At 44.7% G+C, this 27,187-nt stretch overlaps 1 protein-coding gene and 1 long non-coding RNA gene across 10 annotated transcripts in view; one reads left to right on the top strand and one right to left on the bottom strand.

The window, feature by feature from the left end:
* The window catches only part of LIMCH1 (LIM and calponin homology domains 1), a 315,721-nt gene extending 294,678 nt beyond the window's left edge, over nucleotides 1–21,043 (bottom strand). For all 9 annotated transcript variants that reach the window (XM_045833958.1, XM_045833959.1, XM_045833960.1 and 6 more), the window contains exon 1: nucleotides 20,874–21,043. In XM_045833958.1, the coding sequence (XP_045689914.1) occupies nucleotides 20,874–20,969 (96 nt within the window). In that variant the 5' untranslated portion in view covers nucleotides 20,970–21,043. The remainder of the gene's footprint in view (nucleotides 1–20,873) is intronic.
* Nucleotides 21,044–21,052: 9 nt separating this feature from the next.
* Nucleotides 21,053–24,601, top strand: LOC123815600. Its single transcript, XR_006785146.1, has 3 exons — nucleotides 21,053–22,199; nucleotides 22,532–22,636; nucleotides 23,187–24,601. It is a non-coding gene; the product is annotated as an uncharacterized LOC123815600 (long non-coding RNA).
* The last annotated feature ends 2,586 nt before the right edge of the window (nucleotides 24,602–27,187 follow it).

Here is a 27,187-nt window from a genome sequence, read left to right as displayed (position 1 = left end):
AGCAGCTGGGTGCTTCTGCTGATCTTGAATGGATACAGTCATAAGCCTAGGCGGGGGTTCTCATTCAGGGGTGGTTTTGTTCCCAGGGAATATCTGGCAATGTTTGGAGCCATTTTTGGTTGTCACAGCTGGAGAGGGAGTGGTGGGTGCTCCTGGCATCTATCTAGTAGAGGCCAGGGATGATGCTAATTGTCCTAAAATGTGTATCTCTCCACAAGAAAGAATTTTCCAGCTCCAAATGTCAACAGTGGCCCTGTTGAGAAACCCTGCTATAGGTGTTGACTGGCTGTTCACTGATCTAGGACGGCCTTGTCTGGGACAGTTGAGACAACTTGGCTCGGTCCACAGTCTCTTCTGCTCCAGCAGGCTGTCTTGATCATCCTGTTGTGGTGATGGCAGAGGAGCAAGAACAAGCAGAACTACGCAAGGCATTTCACAGTCTGGGCTTGAGACTGGCACGCCATCACTACTGCCACATTGTATTGGCCAAAGCCAGTTGCTAGGCCGCCCCATGTCCAGGCAGTAGGGCAACAGACTTCACCTCGTTAGTAAGAACGGCAGTCACCTGGCAAAGGGCGAGTAGACAAGACAGGATGGAGAACCGGTGCAATCAATCCTACTAGTTCTGTTCTGTCTACGAGGGAAACACAGGTTTGAGATTATATGATTGTTCTGCCTCTCTGCTTCCTCTTCTTGACATTTCTCTTTTGGCATTTAAAATATCATATCTTAAAATATTATACTTTGTGCTCTCCACACTCAGGGCTGACAGACAGCCAGTGGGCACCAGACCTACTGCCAGTGGCTGGCACCACCGTGACTGGGCTGTTCAAACTGGTTGTTTCTGTGCTGTTTTAATAACAGTTTTCGACCTTTTGTTACCTATGCCTCTTCTTATTTGTGTGCCTGATGGTCTCCCGCTCTGGATGGAGAGTGATCACCTGAGTCTTCCTTGGGCATTCAGTGCCTGGCACAGTAGCGGGCACATCGTAGGTGTTCAGGAACTGTGTATTGAACAAATGAAGGCATTCATGAAAAGGGCAGTGGCTGTGGTGTGAGCTTATATGCTGGGACATCTGTGTTTCAGTGTAGAAAATAGATTCTCCTAAAGAAATGTGTCAAATTTGCTCAGATATCTGGAATCTCATACTGTTCTTCAGATCCCACCGTGAAATATTGATCATTTATTCCATCGTATGAACTAGGAATGATGCTGTTGGCAGAAGATACAGCTGTATTCCCTGGATGCACATCCCTTCGCACACGCCTACAGGAAATAATCATTAAAATAAGTTTTAAATTTTACATCTGCCAATATTGCCCTGTGCAACTTACTCACTTGTTTTGTCATCTGCTGGGTTCTCCACCCTGGCCGCACATTGCAATCACTTGGGGGAAACTTTTATGAAATAATAATAATACCCAGGCCCTGATCCAGATCATTTTAAATCAAAAACACCCAAGTGATTCTAGTGTGCAGCCAGGGTTGAGAGCTGCGGAGCAGCGGCTCTCCACGAGCAGGAGATGGTAATTATTACTGAATGCTTATCCTTAAAGACATGAAGTCGCAGCCCTGGCCAGGTGGTTCAGTTGGTCGGAGCGCTGTCCCGCACACCGAGAGACTGCGGGCTTGATCCCCAGTCGGGCGTGTGCACGAGGCCGCTGACCGATGTTTCCCTCTCACATTGATGTTTCTCTTTCCCTTTCTCTCTCCCCGCCTGCCGCCCTTCCCTCTCGCTAAAAATCAATAAACATATCCTTGGGTAAGGATTTGTTTTAATTTTTTTTAGTAAATAAATAATAAACTTTGAGAAAATCCCAAATCTCTGTAAGATTTTGTTTGAACAAAAGGCTCCAGAATTGAGCAAAATTTTGAGCAAGACAGGTTTAGATATAAAAGGTGATAGATATTACCATCGATTACCTGTATCAGGTGAGGTTTGGTGGCTCTTTAATCCTACATTGTTGGTTGTTCCTGTTGTTGTTTTCTCAATCTTATGAGTTGAAAGAGTAGATCTTTTTTTGGAAAATATATCTATAGAGAACATCTTAAACTCACCATTTACACAAATAGAATGGATTAGGACAAACGATTACTGCATATCAGAATATCTACTATTGAATCCCTTACATATAAAACAGTTCATGAGCAGTTGCAGTTAAAAGTACATGTTGATTCTGTAGCCACTTTTGATAGTTTTAAATTATATCCACAAATTCTTTGATGATCATCCCTTTGAAAAATGAGTGTGGGCTACACTTAGCGATGGGTATTAACTTTTTAATCCTAAACACAATTCATGGGGCAGATACTGAATATACCCTGACCACTTTACAGATACTTAACTAAGGCACAGAGAGGCTAAGTAAAGGTCCCCACGGTCACCGAGCGAGTAAACGGCAGAGTCAAGATCTGAAGCAAGCTGTCTGACCCCGTGTCCTGCCCTTCTAGTGCCGGCACCACAGCCCAAGGCACCAGGCCTTCGCTGACAGGACCCGGCATCTTTTCTCCCATGGGCCTCTCCAGATGCTACGCTGCAGCCCTGCTGCTTCCTAACTGCACCCCGCTCCTGCAGACCTCCCTGCCTCTGCTCAAGCTGCCCTCACGACCTGCAAGGCCCTTCTCCAGCCCTTGCTCTCTCACTTCTTCTCACTTCTCTTCCCCATCCAACGTATAATACTTGCTCACTTTCAAGACTCAACCCAATGTCCATCTCCTCAAAGATGCTGACCCCTACACAAGGAAAAAATGTTCACTTCCTCCTTTGTGTCTCCCAGAGTCTCTGCACAGACCTGTTTCCTAACACTTTGTGACAGGCTGGAGTATTGTCCAAAAACTAGTCACTCCCCTCCTCTCCCACTGTAAGCAGAATGTCTTTCCCCGTCCCACTGACTCTGGGCTTGGCCCCATTACTTGCTTTGGCAGTGGAATGTGATAGATGCAACGCAAGTGGAGACTTGAAATTGGTGGCATGATTTGGCTGGGCTCTGGTGCACCTGTCATTCCTTTGCCATAAGGACAACATCCCCAGGTAGCCTCTGGTCCAGGGGAACAAAGACCCATGAAACAGACCTAAACCCAGCCCATAGCCCTGAGTCAACTACAGCCAAGCTAGAGCTTGAAGCAGAACAGCTCCAGCTGACCTTGAATTGTGAACAAGGGGAAAAAATACTACTGCTATTTGCCACTGCATTTTTGGAGTGGTTTTTCATACTGCACTATTGTACCAAGAGCTGACTACTCTATACCCAGAAGTTGTAATTTCATGTGTTCATTTAGATATCTTCAGGGCTGAGAACACTGCCTGGAGCATTAAGAGCTATTAACAGATTTTTGGGTTGTTGTTGCTAAGATACAATTCACATACCATAATTCATCCTTTTAAAGTATATAATTCAGATTTTTAGTAGTTGTACTCAGTACCATCACCACTATCTAATTCTAAAATATTTCTATCACCCTCAAAAGAAACCCATCACCAATAGTCTCTTAGTAGATGTTTTATAAATGAGTAACTTAATGAATGAAAATGTAAGAAAATTCTTTGAACTTTTATCAGAACTAGTGTGATAATGTAAACATTGCAGGAAAAACTTTTTTCAGACATATGTCTCCACTAGGTATGTTAAGATCATTTTATTTTTAAAATAAGTTATACTCACATTCCCATACATTTGAAATATAAATATTTGCTATTGTTTTTAATTGCTATTGCAAGACAAAGGCCCTTTAGGGATTTCATTTTCCATCTACAGCTCGCAGAGAGATGCTTACATTAGAAGCCACAAAGCATTCAGGGAGAAAAAAAAATCGCATATAGTTCAAAGCTATCAGTAACTGAGGAAAATGTGATATAGGATCTGCACTTAAAAAAAAACTCTTGGTCAAGTGCCAAAACTAAAATCTCAAAGTTTCCACTAATATGGACCAGAGCTTCAAAAATTAGGAAACCCACACTTTGAAAATACAAATGTTAAAATCCCCAAAAATGGCCGGGTTGAAAAACTATTTGCATTGGATAACTGGCATCAGACTTTTAAACCCTGTTACTTATCTTTCTTAGATAACAAAGAAAAGTATATTTTACAAAAGAACTATAATAACAAGCTCATTTCATTCTATTAATGGTTGAAAAGGAAGATAAATTGTCTTGTTTCAGAGAGTAAGTCAGGACCTAAACGATGAGTAATGGGATAAATAAGAACTCAGATCAAGGGCAAAATATTCTAAAAACTCTCCATACATACATAGAAAAAGTACCCCAGAACTTTGTTTTGCTGTGCTATGTGAACCTATTCTACCAAATCTAAGAAACCTAGAAAACTGTCATTCTACCCACCACTATCCCATTAAAAAAAAAAAAGTGAAAATCTGACCAAAAACTAGCAAAGTAACCAAGGAGCTTTCAAGTATCCTGACACCACCCCAGCTACCCAACCACGTTTTATTTTTACCTTCCTCTTTCCCGTACAGGCTCTGTGCGAGACCCAGCTGCGCCGTGCCAATCTGGGTCACTCAACCAGAGGATCAGTGGGCGACAGCCGCGTGTCCACTTTTAGAAGGGCCCCACATGCCTGGGGAGTGTGCAGGCGCAGTGCCGAACATTCTCCAGCCCCAGAGTGGCCAGCGAACAGCATGGCTTTGTTATTTCTGGGCATGAGGCTCCGAAAACTACATCCGCACCTGAGGAATGTGAAATTCAACGGGGAAAACAACTCAGATTCTGGTACTGGGTACTTTCATTTTGAACACTTTTTCAGAGCTGCTATTTTATAATTTGGTAAAAAGGTGCATTTATTGGGAAGAAAGCACAGTTGAAACACCCAGAAGGACCTTTTTATATTTTTCCAGCTTTATGGACAAAATCGTAAGATATTTAAAGTGTGCACTGTGGTAATTTGATAGACATATACATTGTGAAAGGGTTCCTTCCCTCTAGTTAATTAACAAGTCCATCCATCGCCTCGCTTCCTTTTTTCTCTTTCTTTTTATTTTTTTAGTGGGACAGAAGATATTGAAGTTCTACTCTCTCAGCAAATTTCAATTACATAGCACAGTGGTATCAACTATAGTCACCATGCTTTACACTAGGTCCTTGGGCTTCACGCATCTTATAACTGAAAGTCTGCATCCACTTACCGACTCCTCCCTATAACCCCTCCCCAGCCCTAGGCAACCACTTTCCTACTCTCTGCTTGACTTTTTAAGTTTGACTTATTTTTTAGATTCTTCGTATCAGTGATACCATACAGTATTTTACTCAGCATAATGCCCTCGAGATCCATCCATGTTGTCGCAAGCGATGGAATGTCCTCCCTTCTCATGGCTCGATAATAGTCCAGTGTTGTATATGGCATCTTCTCCATCCATTCATCTGTTGACTGACACTCAGGTTGTTTCTATGTCTGGGCTATTGTGAACACGGCTGCAGCGAACGTGGGAGTGCAGGTATCTCCTGGAGATCCTGTTTTCCTTTCTTTGGATACGTACCCACAAGTGAGGCTGCTGGATCATATGGTAGATCTATTTTTAATTTTTTGATGAACCTCCATACTGTTTTCCACAGCGGCTGCACCAATTTAGATTCCCACCAACAGGGCACGAGAGTTCCCTTTCCTCCACATCCCCGCCACTTGTCCCTTGTCTTTTTGGTGACAGCCATTCTAACAGTGTGAAGTGGCATCTCATTGTGGTTTTGATTTGTGTTTCCTTAAAGATTAGTAACATGGAGCGCCTTTGCATGCACCTGTTGGCCAGTTCTATGTCTTCTTTGGAAAAATGTCTATTCAGTTCCTCTGGCAAATCTTTAATCAGATTGCGTGATTGTTTTTCCTATGGAGTAGTAGAAGTTACATTATTTTTAATTTAGCACTTCAAAGTCAATCTGATTCATCCAGTCACACTTTTTACACCCACAAATCAATAGAACTACCCAACCAGGACAGGGTCAGATACCTGACACTCAATCATACGCCTAAACATGACCCTTTTCTAGTCTTATAATAACAGGAGTAAAACAACCTATGAATGCCTTTTTAACCAATCCCAGGTTATAATTCCATGCTCAACTCTGAGAAGTAGCCATTGTTCTAAGTTTTTATTTTAATAATTTCTTTGATTTTTTTCTGTACAGTCTTACCGCTCATGTATGTGTTCCTATATATTATCACATTGTCATTAAAAAGTGGCACCATATGTTGGTGGCGTCCTCAGCATCCACTTCTCCCAGATTTTCCTGTAGGGAATTCACTGCTTCTCTGTTGGGTAGAAGCCAGAGCCTTTGTTAGGGATGGACCAGGGTGGACCCTGGCTGGCTAGAGTTTATCAACTTGTCTATCCTCCCGAGGATCATGAATGAGGGGTGGGGCCTCTTTCTCTGGCCAGCGAATGTAAAAAGAATATGAAGACCAAAATTGCTCTTGCCCAGGCAGCCATCAAGGGGAAACGCCTGGACTCTCTGGGACGGGGTAGGACAGGTGTGGCTACACTACATAAAGCCTGGCACAAAGCCACGCAACGCACAGCACAGCTGAAAGGCTGAGAAAAATCCAGGTCCTTATCGATATCATTGAGCTGCTGAGTCAGCCTTGTCTGATGTGGGGAATCTATCTCCAGGCTGTCAACGAGCCATGTTTTGTTTCCTAAAGCCAGTTTCAATCGGATTTCTGTTTGGTAATCATCAAATACCAAAACACACAAAGAAAATTTTGAATGAAAAAAATTATTGCACACACACTCACCTAAAACCAAATGAATAAAAAAAAATTGTTAACACATCATATAATTGGCAACTCTTAACAGAAGTTAAAAGTCAGTGGCTCATCATGTCAAAGCAACCCCAGGTCCCCCTCCAAGTCCTCATATGCATTAGAATGTGGGGTTGGAGAGATGCTTGGAGCCTCCTTTGGAGAAGATGTCTCTCCTTTTCAGGTGGCAGCAACTATTGGGTGAAGGGATTCATTTGGGGGATTTCTTTTTTACTGAATTTGTTGGGGTGACACTGGGTAACAAAATGTTACAGGTTTCAGGGGCACAGTTCTACAGCACATCGTCTGTACAACGCATTGTCTGTTCACCACCCCAAGTGTGGGGATGGGTTCTTTCTAAACACTGAAAACATGTCAAAAACCAACACTGATCTCCAGCATCCTTAGTCTACCCCCAACCCTGCCCCCCAACTCTTGCTGCCCCTCACCAATACCCTTGAAGGATGCCTTTGGTGAAGAGCCTGTATCACGCCCCACTGCACGGTGGTTACTAGCACAGGTCAATGCAGCCAGACTGCCTGCATGTGAAGATTACTCCACTCCACCATGTAATGACTATGTGACTACGGCCATTCACTTACCTCTCTGCAAAATGAGAATAATAAGAGCTTGTCCCTAGCTCACAGGATGATTGAGAAGTTAAATATTTAGAACAGGGCCAGCCAAGCTATCAGCCCTCATAAATTTTTGTCATGATCTATGGAAATTTGATGGAGTTTAGAGAAAATCTGATCACTGTCCTCCAAGAGAGAGCCAGCCATGGCCCCGGGCTTGGGCCAGAGGCAGCGCAGGGACCCTGACCTTCTGCGTCAGGGCCGAGACGCCCTCCTGCTACCCACTCCAGCTTCATCCCGCACCTCCCTCACCCTGACTCCCAAAGCTCCCACCTTCCTGGGCTCCTCTGGCTCTTTCTTTCGAGTCTTTACACAGCCAGGAGCCTCCACCTAAAACACGATTTCCTGCTTTTTATTTTTTACTTTTTCGGTCTGGCCAGTTCCTGCCCATCCTTTGGGTCTCAGCTTAAATAGCACTTTTTCAGAGAGCCCTGCCCAAAGCCCCCAAAACCAAAGGAGGTCCTGATAGCCAGGTCCTCCCTTTCTGGACAGACATCACACACAGGATTTGGTGTCCAGGGTTTGTGTTTTTTGGTGGAATGTAACCCCACCAGGGCAGAAGCCACGCTTGTCTCATATACTACTGAGTTCCTAGCATGTGCTCAACAAACATATCATGAATGAATGAAGACTGTCCCAAACTGAGAGAAGTTGCCAATGCATGCACACTGGCGCAGGGAGGCCACGTGGCTATCGACAGCCCTGAAATCTGTGAACCTTGGACAAACCACTTACCCTCAAGCTTCAGCTTCCTCTTGTCCCACTCACCTCCCAAGAGGTTCTCACCCATAACAAATAACTCCTGTAGTTTCTTTGGGAGAAGACTGCTACTTTAAACACTACCAAGGCAAAAAAAAAAAAAAATCCACCCCCAAAAAATGCGTCAGGAAAAAAACCTATTGGAACAGGCAAAGTAGAAAACAATATTCCACTATCTCTCCAAAGGCAGGAGGAGCTTCTTCTGGAAGGGCTGTCCAAGGTCTTCGAGTAGTAGATAGAAAATAAGCTCCTAAAAAAAGAAGTTTCCTTATGAGCCAAGATCCCAGACTCCAGTGTCAGGAATCTCCAAGCTGTTGTTTTACTCATCTGTATGTGAGCGTGTGAGTGAGAGATATTCATGTTTTGTGTAGTAAGTCTGCACAAAACATGAGTATCCAAGTATATTTACTATAAAACAATGTGTACATTCCTGAAAAGGAATGAATATGTTTCAAAGTAAGACAAATAACCAAAAACCTCATATTTTGCTAAATCACACACTAGAAAATAACAGGGCTTATGGAAAATACAGAGTTGGGGCAGAAAGCTCAAATCCCGCTCAAGTTTGTAAACAGAACACTAACAAAAAGAATAAGAATGCTGAAAATTACCAGCACAGATAAAAAGAGTTTTTCTCTTTCCTATTACAGAATAAATATGGAACTTACACCAAAAAGGTAAGACAGCGGAAAGGGGGCAGGATGAAGAGCATGCATGGAAAGACAGGCCGCTGCATTATGAACAAAAGAGAAAAATGCAGAAAGATCTCAGACAATGAGATCTGGTAACAGGCAAAAAGCCAAATGGAGCCCAGAGCAAGAACAAGGAATGGTCACCTCCCTGGTTCACCTGTACCAGCCTACTTTGCTTTCAGCTACTGCTATTTGGTGATGCAAAATGTATTTTTTCAATTATAGTTGACACAGAATAGTATATTAGTTTGAGATGAGCAACATAGTGATTAGACATTATACACCTTACAAAGTGAGGTGATGTAAAAGGTTAAGGTACCAAGAAAAATCTCATGTGAACCATTGCAACGTGTGCCTTACAAAGCATCATTCCCTATTTTTCCAATTGCATATGCAATAATCACAGCACTGAAAAATACATTATATTTGCTCACCAGGGGCCCATGCCAGGTGGGAGTGGAGCTGTGGCCAGGAGGTACCCCAGGGGAAAGCCAAGGGAAGGACCTCCATCAGGGGCACTGCTTGAGGTCCTAGGAGCCACGTCAGATGAGAATCCTGACTGGCCTGCCTCCCAGTCTTAACATGAGTGAATCTGATTGGAACACACAAAGTGGAAAACGCTGAACTGGAACGGCAGGCAACAGATGTCTATTACACAAGGATTAAACGGATGACAAATATAGCGAACCTATCACAATGCCTGGCAGGGAGACACACTAACTATACATGCTTTTTCCCCCTCTCTTAATAATGATTTCATTTCTTGATGTAAGTGCCCAGGACTATTTGAACACAGAGGGAGAACCAGATCTCAATCAAGGGGACAAAGAGATGAGAAAGTGAAGAGAAAGGAGAAAAATAGTTCCACACATTGGCCATGCTCATTCTCCTATAATGTTTCATCGTAGCCCTAACTACTCTCCTGCTAAAATTTATCTTTTTAAAAACACTGAAAAGGCTCCAGTTTCAGATAACATGTTCCAGAGCCATACAGGTGGGCTGTTTCCTAGCAACTAACAGCACCATACACCAAAAAAAGATGCTCAATTTTTTCTCTTAACACCTGTTAAGAGAAAGAGCGGGTAGAAAAGGGAAATAGGTCTTCTGCTTGGTTGGATAGCTAGGTTGGGATCATGATATTTTTAGAAGTTTTGCTTTACTTCTAGAGCATGATGGTCACCAGCCCAAGTTCAAACTCTGGAACAAGACTGCCTGGGTTCAGATCCCAGCTCTGCCACTTATTGGCTATGGAACTGCAGGAAAATTGGTTCACATTCCTGTGCTCCAGTTTTCCCATCTGTAAAATGGACATAAAGTGGTGCTTATCTAAGAAGCTCCTTATTTGTCAGGCACTATACCAGGTGATAGATATACAGATGTATAAATCATCGATAGATGATAGATAAAATCTCATTATATGTTTATATACATATCGTTATATATCTAAATATATCTACATATATATAGATATTATGTCATTCACTTAAACAAGCACGTAGCCTAGCACTGACCCACAAAAAAGTATGTTATGATAACTATTATTACTTTATTTGGCACTGAACTAGCCACATTATTGCTTTATATTATCACATTATGTCAACTCTTGAAACATAATGAATCAGGCTTCCACTTGTCACCACCCCCCTTCATGACATCTTGCAAAGTTCCTGAGGAAACAGGCGGCAACCACATCTGTTGGCTGATGACAACATTCAGCTCCACAAGCTCCTTTTTTAATTTCGTGTGAGAAAGGCAGAGAGGATGCCATTTGTCAGTGTTTCCATTGGGTCATGACAATTAGTGGTCATAGCCATGATCCTTTATGAATGCCAGCTACTAGTCACTGGTGTGGGTGGGGTATTTTCTTTTTACAACTACCTAACAGAATCCATATAGGTAGCCACTATAATAAAAATTCTTCATTGTTTTTTTTTTCTTTTTAGATGCTCTGCAATTGGAAGTACTCATATAAATATATGGGAATTACCTAAACAGGTAATTCTCTGAAAACAGGCGAGGAAGAGGAGGCTGGCTGACTGCTTTGAGGTGAGAAGAGAAAGGGAAGGTGAGAGTCCCAGTGCAGCATGCCGGGGCATGTTTATTTTAAAAACAGAGCTGTTTGCTGTCCACCCCTGCAGACAGGACCTCCAAGTGCAGGAAGCCCTACACCCATCCAACCTGAGAGGAAGGTTGGCCTCCTAAATAATTCCTTCAACTGATACCACCTATCTAAGAGCCAACAGTGGAATCGCTTTCCAAGCGTCCAATCACTGACTGTCTCCAGGCAACTATTGGGTAAACTGCTTTTTTTAATCAGTCTTTTAAAAAAACACTTTGCTTCCTGTCAGGGCAGCAACAGAGTCTATTTTCTCTGCCACAGCAGAGTCCAAGTGCCAATCAGGCAATTATAGCTGGGCACAGGCTCACCGAGAAATCTCTCTGGCAGTGGGTACTGTGGCTCTGGGCCCTGGCAGGGTGCAGGGGGAATACAGCAAGGAGGACCCAGCCCTTGGCCACAAGGGCTCTGGGGTTTGTCAAAGGTGGTAGATCCTACCCGAACATACCTTTGTCCCTGTGAAATGGGACAACTTTTCCAACAGAGGTGAATGCTAAATGGCAGCTGTGCACAGAGAAGGAAGGATCGGGAAGCTAGGAAGCAGGGAGTCCACCTCAGAGGTGGCCATATTTAAGCTCTGTCTTGAAAGGCTCTGTCACTGGAGAAGTAGAGAAGGGGCATGCCAGGGTGAGGAACAGAACCCAGACTATTACCTGGGGACACTGCAGGCTCCCCTGCATTCACGAGTGGCCATGCTACTGAAATTCTGGCAATAAAATGGAAGAAATGCCTGTCAGAATCTTCTAGAAGTCCTCTTATAAAGCAAGGACACACCCTTCATTTTCCATTTCTCCATCCTGCTTCCTGAAAGGGCGATGTGACGATCAATCTCTAGCAGCCACATTGGACCATGAGGAAGTGGGGTCTAGAAAGATGGGTTTGAGTGTTGAAAGAAACCTAAATCACAAACCTCCAGAAGTTACAACTTATGGCGCTCCCAAATGGCACATGACTTTATTCATTTATAAAGCCCCTTCTTTTAGAGGAATTTGAGGGCAAGTTCCCCAATCAGAAGACATCTGTGGGTGCCGCCTCCAAAGTCTCACACAGAGTTGCTCTATTCACTCACTGGAAAGCAGGAAGGTTTCTTACAGCCCCTTCTGACCTCAGAATGGAGCAGAGCCTCTACAGCCCTGTTTTGTACAAGAATTTTGATTGCAGAGTTCTCTCTACCATTTCTCCTAGAAGATTTTTTTTTATTTATCGGGGCCTCGGTCCTGAGAGGTGCAGTGGATCATCATGCAAACCCTTTCCTGAGTGGCCTGCAAGAATATTTGAGAACTTCTGACTCAGCTCCCTTCCCGGCCCTCTACCCTCCCACACACATACCTTCAACACACCTGGAGAACGACAAGAACATTTCTACTTTTTCCTACTTTTTTCCAAAGCATGTTCACAATAAAAGCATTTGTTGCGTGCATATGAAAGCCCTTATCTCAATAAACTAACAGTCTTATTATTGCCCTGCTCAGCACCCTTCAACGGTCCTAGGTCAGGTGTTATTTGCACTCTCAGTCCTTGTCTGCCTCAAGTACTTTTCTCTTAAAACCCCCATTTTTGTCTTCATGGTACTTACCCCAATTTGTAATTACAGATTTACCATGTAAGCTCTCTCCCCACCCCCAGCTACACTGTGCACGTCATGTGGACAAGAATTAAGTTTCTTTTGTTCACCATCTAACCCTGGTTCTTAGAAGCATGGCTGGCACATCGCTGGAGCTTCATAAACACTTTTCAGGAAATGAAATTTTTAATTTGCTTAAAACACTTTCACATATTAATGCTTATTTGCACCATTAATGCTTATTTTGAGTGTTTACATTGAAGCGAGCTAACAAATGGGTGACAGCCAAGCATCCCACATAATAATTTTCATAGTTTAAACCATTTGACTAAGCCTATCCAAGCCTTCATTCAGTTACCCATTAGAATAAATAATTGTTTGAACATCATTTCTTAAATGTCTCTTGGGGAGAAAAAGAGAGCTGTGTACCCATCACAATAAATATAACTTGAATTCCTCACTTGGTGCACCCACTTGGTAAAATAGAAGGCTGAAGATTTTTTTTAATAATAGTATTGGATCACAGAAATAAAAAAGCCACAAGCCCTTATGCCCTTGACCTTTATTTTTTTTAAAAGGGCAGGCCTATTCTCACATGGCCTCCTAATGGGCTATTTAGGGATTGAAGGGTGGGGTACGGCCCTCACTTCTAAGGTGGACCGGGAGGCCCAGCGGCATTCTGCAGTAGCTGCAGCAGAGTGACTATCCTGGGCAGAGTGCAGGGCTGTGGCAACATGGAGCTCTCTCAACCTAACCAACACTTAACTCTGAAGGTGCCAGCAAAGATGTAAGGACACAGTTCTGCCAATCGTCTAGTTTAGTGGGAAAGGTGTCAGCCAAGATGTTCCTTAGGTACACCTGTTATTGGACAACCTCACCTCATTTTCCCCCTTCATGCCAAAGACAGTTCCCTGAGATCTGATGGCCATCCCAACAGAGTTCGCTGCGTGAGCACACCTCTTTGGGAATGCTGTTTTCAATACTGGAAATGTGGAATCTCACCACCGCAGAACTGACCTCCATGACACCCCTCTGCCTTGCAGAGGGAGATAGAGCATCTCCTTGCATCCAGGCAGAGGTCCTTCCATTATTCTGTCATTCTTTTATTTTTAAAGGACTGCTTTTTCCCCCTGTATCATTTATTTAGTAACCCACTAGTTTAGGCTATCTTTATATTTCTCAATCACTTAAAAAGAACATTCAATTATCTTTTCCTCTCATGTAATCACACTAAAGTCATACTTTTTCCCACCCTAATCTCCCACCCCCAAAAAATCATATCTGACACCTTTCTTTTGCTTTAAATGTAAATACATACACACACACACACACCCTAAGGAACAAATGAGGGGAATATTATAAAATTGTATTGTACATTTTTCTAAATCACAGAATAGTGAACTGGGCTTAAAAAGAAAAGCTAGTTCCAGAGTAGTTTAGCCAAAAATCAACCAGTGTGAAGTGCGTCAGTCCTCAGCCATGAAGATGAAGGCCCAGATGATTGGGGGTGGACAGGAATGTAGGTGATAGGGACGCCGACTACCAGCCAAGATTCCCAGAAGCCACAGAGCTGCTTTGTTCGGGCCCTTCAGTACGAAGGATGGGACCTGGAGCCCTGCAGAGGAGGCTGCCAATCTCCTCTGTGCAAAGAAGCTGCCTCTTGGCTGAACTCAGCAACAGAACCGTTCCCAGGTGAGATCTTGTCCAGATGGGAGAACTCGCAGGTAGAGGTGACAGAGCTGTGGTAAAGGCCTCGGACAGATGTGCCAACAATGCTTAAATACATCAGCACTGAGAAGAGATATCCCTTCGCACCCGTATTTGCAGAACAAAAGAGACCACACAGGTATTAGGTCTTTACTCAAACTCTCTGGGGAGTGTAAAATATAGAATAATGCACCTGCTGCATTAGAAAATGTTACAAGCACACAAGGACTATGCATTCATTTATCCTCATATGAAACAGGCCCTGGAGATAAAACTATATATAACAAAAGAGCTACGGTCTCTAGTGTCATAAACATAAAATATGCTAGAATATCTATCATCTAAAGAAACCGTATGTTAATGAATCAGCAAACTTTAAAAAGTCAAAAACTAATTACTTTGCCCTGATAAAACTTCAGTGGAGTGACTGAGGGCTGTGGCAATAACAACAGGAGATGGGAACCAGATTCTAGCAGCCCTCAACTACAGACAACTGCTGAGCGACACGAAATCTGGAAGCAGCACGCAAAGCTGAGGAGCCTGATTCTTCTTGCCTGAGGGCCTGGGTAGCACCACCACCTACTTGGCTTCCTGCTCCCCACCCAATGTAACACTGAGGCCATCTCCCCAAGTGAGGAGAGCCCCTAAGTCCTGCCGCTGAAAGAGATGGACTATGGGAAATGGTTTAGGGAGCTACAGCTTCTTGAAATCCACATCCTGCCTCCACATATGGGGGCAGGGAGGCACCTCTGCACAGCAAATGTGGGACACCATTAAGGGATCGGATAGCAAGGGCTCCAGTCTGCCTGGGTCCAAATCCTGACTCTAACAGGTACGTTGTGACTAGATGACTCTGGACAGTCTCCTAACTGCTGAAGAGCCCAGTTTCCCCAATCACACATTTTGAATATCTTGGATATTTAGATACATGTATTTGTGGAAGAAAGGATGCTTTAAAGTCCTAGTTCTGCCACTTGAGTGTGACTTTGGGCAAGACAATTGCTCAGAGCCCCAATTTTCTCATCTGCACACAAGGATAAATAATAGCACTTATTCCTAAGGGATTAATGCATACATAGACTTTTTAGCCCAGAGACTGGCACACAGTAAGAACTCAATACATATCAGCTTCCACCTGGCTGGCATAGCTCAGTGGATTGTGCATGGGCTGCGAACCAAAGCATCACAGGTTTGATTCCCAGTCAGGGCACATGCCTGGGTTGCAGGCCATGGCCCCCAGCAACCACACATTGATGTTTCTCTCTCTCTCTCTTTCTCCCTCCCTTCCCTCTCTAAAAATAAATAAATAAAATCTTTCAAAAAAAAGTACATATCAGCCTTTAACTTGAAAACTATATAACCTTATTAACTGATGTCACCCCAATAAATTTAATTTTAAAAATACATACCAGCTTTCACCCATGATCATTAACTTCATTGCCATCATTATCATTATCTTGTTACCCCTAACTGTAACATATTTAAGTTTCAAAATGGTCCAAAGCAAAAAGAGAAGCTGCCAGGCCAATGTCCAGGAGCTTCCTGGTCCCACCCCGCACTGGCTGCCACCCTCGGAATCACAGCCAGATGTCTGCATCATAGCACCATTGTTATCTGTCGGCAAAGAGCAGGGGCCAGAGAGATGCAGTTGCTGGGAACACATGCCCCACCCTACCCCTTCCTGGTGGCCAGAGCTCAGTCTGGCCCTTTGGAGTTGACTTGATGCAACCCGGTTTCCAGGGAGATGGTGGAGCAAGAAGTGCCAGCTCCACCTCCCAATCCACTTCCCTTTTCCCCAAATCTGTGGGACCTCACTGTTCTTCTACCATGTGACAGCATTGTGTCATAGCAGCCCTTGTATACAAACAAGCCGGACTATTTAAATGTCATTGTGAGAGAGATGCTGCCTGCTCTAATTTACATATCTATTCAGACCCTACTCCTTTCTTGATCTTGCCAGAAAAAGTTTCTCTTCCTCTTCCTCGTCTTGGCTCTCCCTCTCCGTGCAGAGCTGGAGAACCATATGCAAAGTTTTATTTCTGTTGTAGTATAAAGATGTGAGTCATCAAGTTCCTACAGAGACAGAGAATTAGAATGACTATATAACTTATGGCATATGCTCACTCATCATCACATTGCAAATGTCATATGCTGCTGGCCACTAAATGCTAGATTCTCTCAAAGCCTACACATAAATTCTCCCTACTGCCAAACAATACAATATTTTTTCGTCTTGCAAAGCTAAGGTACCCTTGGTGCTTTTAATCTTCAAAATCAGGTCCCAGTTGAATAAAAAAAAAAAAAACAATTCTAAGTGGGCAGGGGAACTGACCCAAAATGATAAAGTGCAACCAGTTCCCACTCATGTGAAATATGGATTAGGTCACAAATAAGATTATATTCATCACCAAACCCCACAAGAACGCTCTGATTAAGTTAAAGGAGTCCAGAAACTCAAGTTGAGAACTAAGACTGAGTTGGGTTGAAATTTCCAACCCCTCCCTAAAGACTTGGCAACCTGTTCCGAATCACAACTGAAACCAAGTTGAAGGGACATCTGTTTTCTATGTGTTCGGCATTGCAGAGAAGAATGACAGATTAGAGATAAATACTGTTGTGGGTGGGAGGGGGGACCAAGAAAATTAGAATCATCTACCTGCTCACAAACTCCTATAACTCAATAAATACCATCAGGGAAAAAGAAAGAAGGGAAGAAAGAAAGGGAGGGAGGAAGGAGAAAGGAAAATAAATGGAGGAATTATTCTTTTTCCTGCAAGAATTGACACTTCGGTGAGCAAAACGCTGCTGCATTTGAGATGAATATTCATCTCAAACTTTGGCTTGTCTGAGAGACAGGCAGTGAGCATTCTGCTTGAAGTCTGGCAACAAAGGCTAGGCATTAAACCTACATATTCAGCATAATACCAAGGTGCCATTTTCTGAGCCTTAATGGACTATCAGGATCATTTCATGAGTAGATATTACAAGCTTTCCCTTGATCCCTTATTCTATTTTAATGCAAGTTAGAGTAACACATAGCATCTACCTAACTTCTAGTACAGGTATCCAGAGTTAGTAAGGGAAAGAGAATGAGATCATTAGGTAATTAAATTATACTCTTTACACTAGAAACCTAGGGTTCTGAAATTTCTCTTTCAAAACCAACTCTGGTTATTATTAACAACAATAGCAGTAAGACCAGTATTAATGATGGGAGTCACAGTGACAGAGCAGTATGGTAGCAGTACTAGTAATAATGATGGGAGTAGGCAAAATAATAGCAGAGTAATATTAACAGTAGGACTAATACTATTATTTATACAGTACTTCCTAAGTACTAGACACTATTCAAGTGTTTTAAATATAATATTAATGTATTTAATCCTCCTGTCACTCCTCTGAGGTACGTAAGCTATTATTAGTACTCCCGTTTTAACAGATGCTTTCAACAATATCTCTTTGTTATTTCTGTTGTTATTACCAACTACAGCTAGCTTTCAAAGAAAATATTTGGAACTCAAAGGAAAGGAAACACAGCCTGTCCAAGGTCACCCAGCTAGAAGGCACTAGATGCAGCCTCCAAGCCCAGGCTGTTGAGCCCAGGCTGTCGAGCCCCGAAGTCTGACCTCCTAACTGCGCTGTACTTACTGCCCCTTTGCTTAGGAAGGCCTTCCAGAGCAGGAATGTGGATGGAAGGTAGGCCCCTGCCTGCCAGGAGTCAGAGTTAATACTTAAAGTTTGCTGTTTCCTTTAGGAGTCTCCCCAAACCCACATTAAGACAAGCCGCCTGCTCGTACAGCTATAAAAAAGTCACTGCAAGTGTTACTGAACTGTTCCCACATGGTCTGTGACCTCCATTAGGGCTTTCACCTTTGCCAGCTAAGGCAGGAGCTGGGAATGGGGGAGGAGTGAGGTGCAAGCCAGGTTCCCAGGCCACCATTTCCTGCCCAGTAACACAGCCCTCAAATAGCCACGGCTGCAGGCTGAGAAATTCCTCACTAAGGAGTTTTCTCCCAGAGCTTGTTCCTTTAGTTTTCTCGCCATCCGGCCAACCCATGACTCAAGGGAGACTCAGGCCCAAGGAGGAGTGACAAGTGGCAAAGTTTGTTTATTAACCTGCTGCGCCCAAGGGAACATTTTTCTGAAATGGTGAAATTCTTGACTACTCAAAAGAAAAAAGAAAGGGCCTGTGGGAAATTTAATCACCAACTGAACAAAAGTGAAAAACAAAGCCCTGCCAATGAGGATGTTGCCGAAGACAATGGGGCCCCTGAAGGAGATGCAATTGTCTCCAGATAACAACCCCCTCGGGAATGCAGCTCACACTAAGTACTGCATTATTGGCTATATTAGCCCAGGAATCTCTGTTCACCGGGCAACTGCCGGCCGAACCATCTGCTCCTGCTCCTCGGATCCCCCCCCATTTGCAGACACGGCATTTGCATTTCAAGAGGAACCTTGGGGGAGCAAGGGGGAAAAGTCTCTATCTCTCCCTGGAGCAAATACCTTTTTGTGTAGCCTGGGAGGGGAAGCTCTCCTTTCCGTGAAACCGAACTCCTCAATTGAAAGGAGATAGGCCACTTCAATAATGCACGCAGCTCCAGGGCCCCCATCCTAGAACCACACACGCCCCATTAGGGTTTTCAGGTTTTCACATTCTCCAATTGTACAGTGTCAAGAATAATGCCGAACTGTCTCTAGGGCCTGAGGGGACTCTACTTTCTTAAGGAAGTCCTCCTTTTTCTTATCCCATAGAACAAAGACAAAAGCTGGTATTTTGTACTGATATTTAGCTTAAAATATACCACCACTTTCAGACTGTGATCTTCTTTGAGGACTTGATCTAGGTAGGGGCTAGAGTAATGGAGACATGTCAAAATTCAATAGGATGTGTGCCCTAAAGATTTGTGCACCTTCCTGTATGTAACTTACACCACAGTACATTTTTAAAGCAGAGTATGCCAATGTCAGTGACAATCAAGGATATTGGGAATAAACCATTTGCCTTCTGAAATTTTAAGATTGCTCTGCTCCCATAGCCTCCCCTCACCACCTTCCACACCCAAGATCTCTCCTAAGAATTTTCAAGTTCAAGAACGTGAAAAATACAGTTCTCCAACTCTTAACTAAGCCAGTGACTACAATGTCTCCTGTGTGTCCCGGGAGCCCGACTATGCAGCACAGAGAGAGCACCTGTCACACCCCAAGCTCTTCCAGCCACTTATCAAAAATAAAAAGCCAAGGTCTTTTTCTCATCTGGCCATGGGCTCTCGAATTATGAGGGACACGGTTGGGGCTCTTAGCAATAGAGCCCCGGATGTGTCCTTCTGTTTATTTAACCCTATTTTTAAATAGATGTTTCTAAACTCTGCCTAACACTCTTGCTTGATGGAAACGGGTTAACCCTGTAAGGCGCAGGCCTCTGGCGGAGCATTAGAGCAGCATTAAGGGAGCCGTGGTTTCTGCCGGCTGATCAGCAGGTTTAAATCTGAACCATGGTAGCCCTGTTACCCCAGCAGCATCTTAAGATCCGCAGTGCCACAGAGGGTGTCGCTAAGTGACAGTCTGAGCATTAACTGGCTTCACCATTGCTGGGTCACGACGAAACGGTATGTTTCTTCCTTTGAACTAACAGCTAAGGAGCGCTGTCTGCCACCGAGGAGAAGAGGGGCAGATTTGCCTCGTGCTAAAGACTCAAGAAAGGCTGTCCAGAGAAACAGGCTCATTGCACGGATCACTGGGAGGTCACCTTTACCCTCTTGCGCCCTCCAAGCGTCCCAACACCTCGTCCCACCCCACCCCACCCCCACACACACACACGTCATTTCGGGAGCGCAGGGCTACCAAGCTGCTTCTACAGATAGATATCGAGAATCAGGATCACCCAGCTAACGCTTGCTTCCTGGACTGAGCCGAGAGCTCCAGTGATTTCCCTGGCCTGCCACCGAGTCATTGAAGAAGTGAAATATGCCAACGGGGCCGGGTACCCGGCACCTGGGAGCCCGCCCCCTCTGGGCTGGAGTGGGGGCTGTCAATGGCTGGACAACGTCTATGCGGCTGGCACGCTCGAAGGTGGGTCTTGCAGGTTCCCGGCCCAGTGCGCGGTGCCAGCCTCACACCTGACCCGGTACCAGGAACACAGCCAGAGGCTCCAGTGGGTATGCGCTTCCGCGGAGACACTGCCGACTCCGCTCCGGAAGGGCAGGGTGGGGGGCCAAAAGGCGGAAGGTAGGACCTGCGGCAAGACCCCCGAAATGCGGCGTCCGCAAGGACTCTGGGGGCTCACGCTTCCTGCGCCTTTGCGGCGCTTCTGCTCGAACCGCGCTTCCCGTGGCTGCGCCGGGGAGCGGCGGGAGCCGAGATTTGCGCGGCTGGCGGACAGGAGGGATGGAGGTGCAGGGAACCGCTTCCTGGCCCCGGCACGCGCAGCTACACTGCAGTGTCCCGCATTCGCTCCCGCTCTCACCCGAGACTCCAGTGCCAAAGCGCCAGGGGATGCAGCGCGCCTGAGGCCCTGGAGGGCGACCCAAAGCAGCTGGCAAAAGAAAGCGCCAGGGGAGGCGAGGCTGGACTTGTAGTCCGTGGGGTGGGAGACAGGGGGTCGGTGGCCCCGGGAGCCCCTGCCAGGCCGCCCACCAGCCGCGAGCACCTACCTCGATCCACTTCTGCGCCTCGGAGAAGGCGGGCTCGGGGGGCGGCTCAGGTTGCAGGGGCTGAAGAGCTTCCAGACCGAGAGCGGGACAAGCCATTTGCGAAGCCCCGCGTCCACCCGAGCGCTGGGCCGCCTGGGTGAGAACGGCCGTCGCTGCCGCTGGAGCGCGCTCCCCGCCCCTTCCCGCCCACCCTCTTTCCCCCTCCCCTGCACGCCCCTCCCCCGTCGGTGCAGGTCTCCGCGGCGGAGAGCAGAGCTTGCTGCTGGAGGACGCCGCGGCAGCTGTTCCCAGCGCCGCCTGGCCTCGGCCGCGCCTGGAGTCCCCGCGGGAGCGAGCGTGGAGGTGCCGGGAGCTCCCTCTGCTTTCCACCTTCTCTGGCCGCCCCGCCTCCGCCAGGGACCGGAGGGGTGGGGTGCCAGCTACCAACTAAAAATAACCAAGAGGGAGGGCTGGGTGTCTGCCTCCCTTCCCACAACCGGACCTGGAGAGGGACTCGGCCAGCCCCCCTGCACGTCCCGGCGCAGGGCTGCCTGCGGAGGGGAGGGCAAAACGGGCAGCACCTGGGTGATGCGCACGGAGCCGGGTGCACAAGTCCCCGGAGAGCCGGCGCTGCTGCAACGAGGCAGGAGGTCGCGCGGGTAGTGGCCGAGCCGCACCTGCTGTCCCTCCTACTGCAGAAATGGGGGCAAGAGGGCAGCCCTCTGACCCGGCACCAGGGAGGGTTCAGTCACCTGATATTTTTGTAAGAAAGACGACCCTTATAAGCCTTTTTTTCTCTGGGCAAGCTACCTGTGTCCCAGTCTGTTATAATGCATTCGACCCGTAAGTATTGTGCACCGAGGTAGTTGCTGAGAACCCAGTGATGAAAAAAGAAGGAAAAAGAGAGAACAACTCGAAGTCCTAGCCTTTAAAATAATTATATTCTAGAGGGAATTAGAGGGGGGCGGGCAGACAATCAACATGTAGAAGAAAAGAAGGCCCGGTAATTGTGAAGAGTGATATACAGGGTCTGGCACAAATAACGCCCCTGTTTTATGAGCTGCTAATCTATACCAAATCTTTTATTATAAAATCATAAGCATGTAATTCTGTAACACAGCAACATCACACTCAAGCACATCATATAACATTTTCGGTGAAATGTTCAAATTACTGTCCATCTCGTGCAGGACATTCATGTACCCCACCAACCACACTCAATGGTGTTACTTCTGCTGGACCCCATATATTAAGTAGAAGAAGAGAAGATGAACTATGACCTGGGAAAAGAGAGTGTTGGCTAAGTCCATCACCTCTCCACCCTCCACCTGGGAGACGGACTGACCTGTGTGTCCAGGTTCCATGAATGGGAGGGAGGCAGGAAGGAGATCAGGGGGTAGAGGAGAGGGAAGTGGGTAGTTATGTTGTCCGCCCTGCAAACGTGAGGGGATTGGCTGCACCATTCAGCTCAGGGCTGCATGCAGCTCTGTTTGGGGCCTCTGGGTTCCCTGATGGTTCCCTGTCTCCTCTTGTCACACCACACTTCCCCAGGCCTGGTGGTGGTAAAGGCTTCCCCATCCCATTCTGGTTTCCCCACCCTGCCCACTTCCTCCCAATGGTCCCATAATAAACTCTTCTTAGCTGCCCCTATTAGAACACGCCTTCTGTTTTTGCATGAGAGCCCAACTGATGATCAAGGAAGGTTTTTCTGACAAGACAGTGTGATGAGATGACATGAATGGAAGAGAAGTTAACCATGCAACAATCTGGGGACATATTTCCAGGTGGGTGCAAACGCCTTCAGGTAGGAATGAGCTGGATGGGGATCACGGACCCCACAAGCTGGAGCTTGGAGAGGAAAGAACCAGGTGGGAATGATAGCATGGGAGAGGCAGGCCAGGTCCCAAGAACGGTGGGGGTGGGGAGGGTGTTATGTGAGACCACGGTGAGAATGTATTGCGTGGGCATCCACTGGTGAGCCCAGCACTGGGTATATAATAGCTCAATGCTTTGAGCTAACTTAAAGCAAATGGATTCACATTTCAGAATGGCTGCTGGCAAGATGGGTAGGACAGGGCAGGAAGTCCTGTGGGTGCCTCAGCAGCAAAGTCTCTGTTCCTGTTCAGAACTCAAGTTTAGCCTTTGTTCAACTCTGCTGCTTTGATGGGGGATGGATGGAACAAAAAACAGACCTGAAATTCCACCATTACTGGCCTTGGAGTCAGACAGCCCTCGGTTTATTTACTTTTAAAACACTTATATGGCACTTGCATGGTGCCAGGCACTCTTCTAAGTGCATTACAAATAATTGACTAACTCATTCCTTATTCCAAGCCTGTACGATAGACTATTATCCCCATGAGGAAACCAGGAAGCAGAGAGGGGTGTCACGCAGCTGGTGAACAGGGAAGCCCGGATTCAAGCCCAGACAGCCCGGCGCCAGATCTGCTCTTCACCGCACACCAAGCTGCCTTGCCTGTCCCGGTCCAGACTCTGCCACTTACAAATTGTGCCTCAGTTTCCTCCTCTCAGATGAGGTTGAAATGGCAACATTTCAGCACTATCACTGTGAGGAGGAAACAGTATTTCTGAATGCGAAAAGACAGAAGGCAGGCCTGGCACATAGTTAGCACCCAGTGCAGGCCAGGTGCCCAGCCCTTCTGTGCTGCCTTCCAGAAAAGAGGAGACGGAGGAGAAGTTACCAAGAAGGGTAAAGAAAGCAGATGAAGGAAAAGGGCTAATAAAATGCAGTCAGAAGATGACATTGTCTTCAAGAAGAAACATGGCAGAGTAAATAATCCACACAATGACTCCAGCACACCAGCACAGGGGCTGCACTAACGCAGCTCCCACTGCATGCAGTAGCTGCAAGAGGGAAGCCTGGTGATCTAAATGATGTGCCGGAATCCATCTGAAAACCAAGCGTTAGGATTAAACCTACGATATCTCTGAAATAGCTGCTATTGAAATTAACATTCAACTAAAACTTTTTTTCTCTCAGTGAAAATACTCTTTTAAGGTTTATAATTGCAAAGGAACATCTGCTTTTTCTGAACTCGAACAAATTCAATAACAAATTCATATAGGTTACCAAAGACTGGAAGATTTACAACCATAAGAAAATTCAACCCCGGTGCCATCATCCATATATTTTACATGCCATTGTTAAGCACCTACTATGCAGAAGAGATTGTACTAGCATCGGAAGAATCCACAAAAGTACACAGACTTTACCCTTTAGGAGATAATAATTTTGTTCCTGAAATGATATTTTCATTTCTGCATAATGTTGTTTCCAGTATAATGTAATATATATCCACTGGAGAAAATTGGAAAGATATAATGAAGAAAACAAATCCAGAAGAAACCCTACAATTCAAAAATCATCACTACTTGGGGAATATGAAGAAACATTTTGATTGGCAAACAATAACCCTAAGACAAGGTACTCTACAATAAATGCCAAATGGGAGACACGGTGTATTTAAAGAGCATGGATTTTTTATAATAGATTTATGGAGATATTACTTACATACTACACAACCCACTCATTTAGAGTACAATTCAGTGTTTTTTAGCATATTCTCAGAGCTGTGCAACCACCACCACAATTAATCTGGTATATTTTCATCTACCCAAAAAGCAATCCCATACATTTAGTAGTCATCCCCCAAGCGCCCCTTGGCCCCGAGTCCTGGCAACCCCTATTCTGCTTTCTGCCTCCTAAATTTGCCTACGCTGGGCATTTCATGTAGATGGTGTCATATAATGTGTAGCCCTTTGTGTGTGGCTTCTTCCACATAGCAGAACGTGTCCGTCCATGTTGCAGCATGCCTCCAGACTTCACCCCTTTTCATGGACAAAGAAATTGCCATCATATGGCTAGGCCACATTTTGTATAGTCATTCATCAGTTGGTGGACATTTGGGTTGTTTCAATTTTGGGGTTATGGTGAATAATGCTGCTATCAATACTCACATACATGTTTTTGTGTGGACATATGTTTTCATTTCTCTTGGGAGTATGCCAAGAAGAAGAACTGCTGGGTCATATGATAACTCTGTTTAAACTTTTGATAAACTACCAGACTGTTTTTCAAAGTGGCTGCACAATTCTGCACTCCCACCAGCAATGTATAAGGGTTTCAATTTCTTCACATGCTTTCCTACACTTGTTATCATCTGACTTTTTATCATAACCATCCTACTGGCATCTCATTGTGGTTTCAATTTTCATTTTCCTGATGACCAATGCTGCTGAGTATTTTTTATGTACATAGTGATCATTTGAACATCTTCTTGGGAGAAATGTCCATTCATATCCTTTGTCCATTTTTAATTGGGTCATTTCTCATCATTGAATTATAAAAGTTCTTTTTATATTCTAGAAAGGAGTACCTTATCAGATGTATGATTTGCAAGTATTTTCTCCCAGTCTGTAGTGTTGACTTTTCACTTTCTTAATACTGTCTTTTGAAGCACAAAGTTTTAATTTTGATGAAGTCTAATGTATATATATTTTTTTCTTTTGTTGCTTATGCTTTTGGTGTCATATCTCAGAAAGCACTGCCTAATCCAAGGTCATGAAGATTTATGCCTATGTTTTCTTCTAACAGTTCTACAGTTGGTCACTCTTACATTTGGCTATTTAATCCACTTTTAGTTATTTTTTGTAAAAACATGAGTTTTGAGATCAGACAAATAGAGTAATAGTCTGGGTCTTCTGAGAAAAGTGGAATTTTAAAGATGGAAGGGTTTAATTAGGGAAATGACTGTAAGAGAAAATGCAGATGAAGCCAGAGTATGCTAGGAAAGCAGTTGGAACACGATGCAAGTCTGACCTGTAGTGAGGAGAGGGAAAGGAAGGTCGGGTAGATGCATGTGGGCTGCCCCTCAGTCTAAGGAAGACTCGGCAAAGCCATTGGGAGGTTCGTGAGCCATCACCCACTAGAGGTGTCCCAGTTCTCAAAAGAAGGAACCTTAGAATCCCTGCTATGTTTGGTAACTGGCTGGGAGCCACCTGGAAAGTGCAGCTCAATGCAAACATGGCAATGGACTTTGAGGCACCTGGTCAGTTAAGCTCCCTGATGGGCTCATTTCATGGTTGCTACACTTAAGTTTGAATCCAGCCCTGTCACTCATTATGTTGCATGAGAAAAAATGTTGTTTAACCTCTCTGCATCTCAGTTTAATTAATAAAGCACCTGTTTTTCCTAAATGCCTAGCACTTAGAAATCAGTGGTTATAAATAACCTTGATGATATTGTGTATTAAAATATTTATATCTTTTAATAGAGAAAATTAGATAAATCAATTGGACAAAAACTAACTTTAAATTTCATAATATGTAAGACTTTGAAGACTTATGGCTGATGGTACAAAAGTGTACTAAATTACTCATCTTCCAAAGTCTGACTGAAACGTCACATTTCTGGTGACTTCCTTAGCAACCAAGTCAACATAGCAAAGGGAGTATAAGAATCTTTAGGAAGGGTTTTGAATTCAGCAGTACTTTGATTTTTTAAAGCCATTTAAAAAGAATGCAAGAGTGCAAATGACAATTTTAGTTTCCCAAGTTATGACAAATTAAATAACTTTCCTGCTACAAAAACTCACATAAATGCCACACAAAATATAAAAAATATTTTTTGCATGCATAGCTGAGTTCAAAAGAAATTAACAGAAATTTCCCAGGAAACAGAATGGAGAGGAAACATAAAACAAAAGCAGTAAGCTCTTGAATCAACCCTTGACTGCCCTACGGAGAGACATAGTGAACAGTGGCTGCTAGACCCAGACACTCAGAGCCAGGGTTTTAGTATGAGAAGCCGAGGCCCTGGGCCTATGTCACGTGGAGAACTGAAACTGAGCCACAACACACACACACACACACACACACACACACACACACACACACTACTCCCACAGAGAAAGAATGAGTCAAAAAATATTCCACCATCACTACAGAAGGAGATAATAAGGACAACAAGGAAGCTTCATTGTCTTGACCTCAGCACTAGGTTGATGGGGTGTAAGTGAACCTCCCTTGAGAATATGTACACAAAAGCCTGGTGTTTTTTATAAACAACATACTCATGATTCAGAGGCCCCCCGTACTAAGGAATTAACCTAAAATTTGGGCTAGGACCACTTGGGCACTTAGAAGAAACAAATATAAAATCCCTTTGGAAGACATGCCCTCCATGTAAGCCTCACAGGACATCCACAGACAAACTCTGCTGAAGTCGAGCGTATAATCCAAAGGTACAAAATACATGGAAAAACCATACAACCTAAACAAAATTCACGAGACACAGCAAAGAACCATATAAGGTT

This window comes from Phyllostomus hastatus, unplaced genomic scaffold (assembly GCF_019186645.2).
Source record: "Phyllostomus hastatus isolate PE091 unplaced genomic scaffold, TTU_PhHast_1.1 phas_contig_196, whole genome shotgun sequence".
Taxonomy (NCBI): Eukaryota; Metazoa; Chordata; class Mammalia; order Chiroptera; family Phyllostomidae; genus Phyllostomus; species Phyllostomus hastatus.
This window is presented reverse-complemented; position numbering and strand designations above follow the sequence as displayed.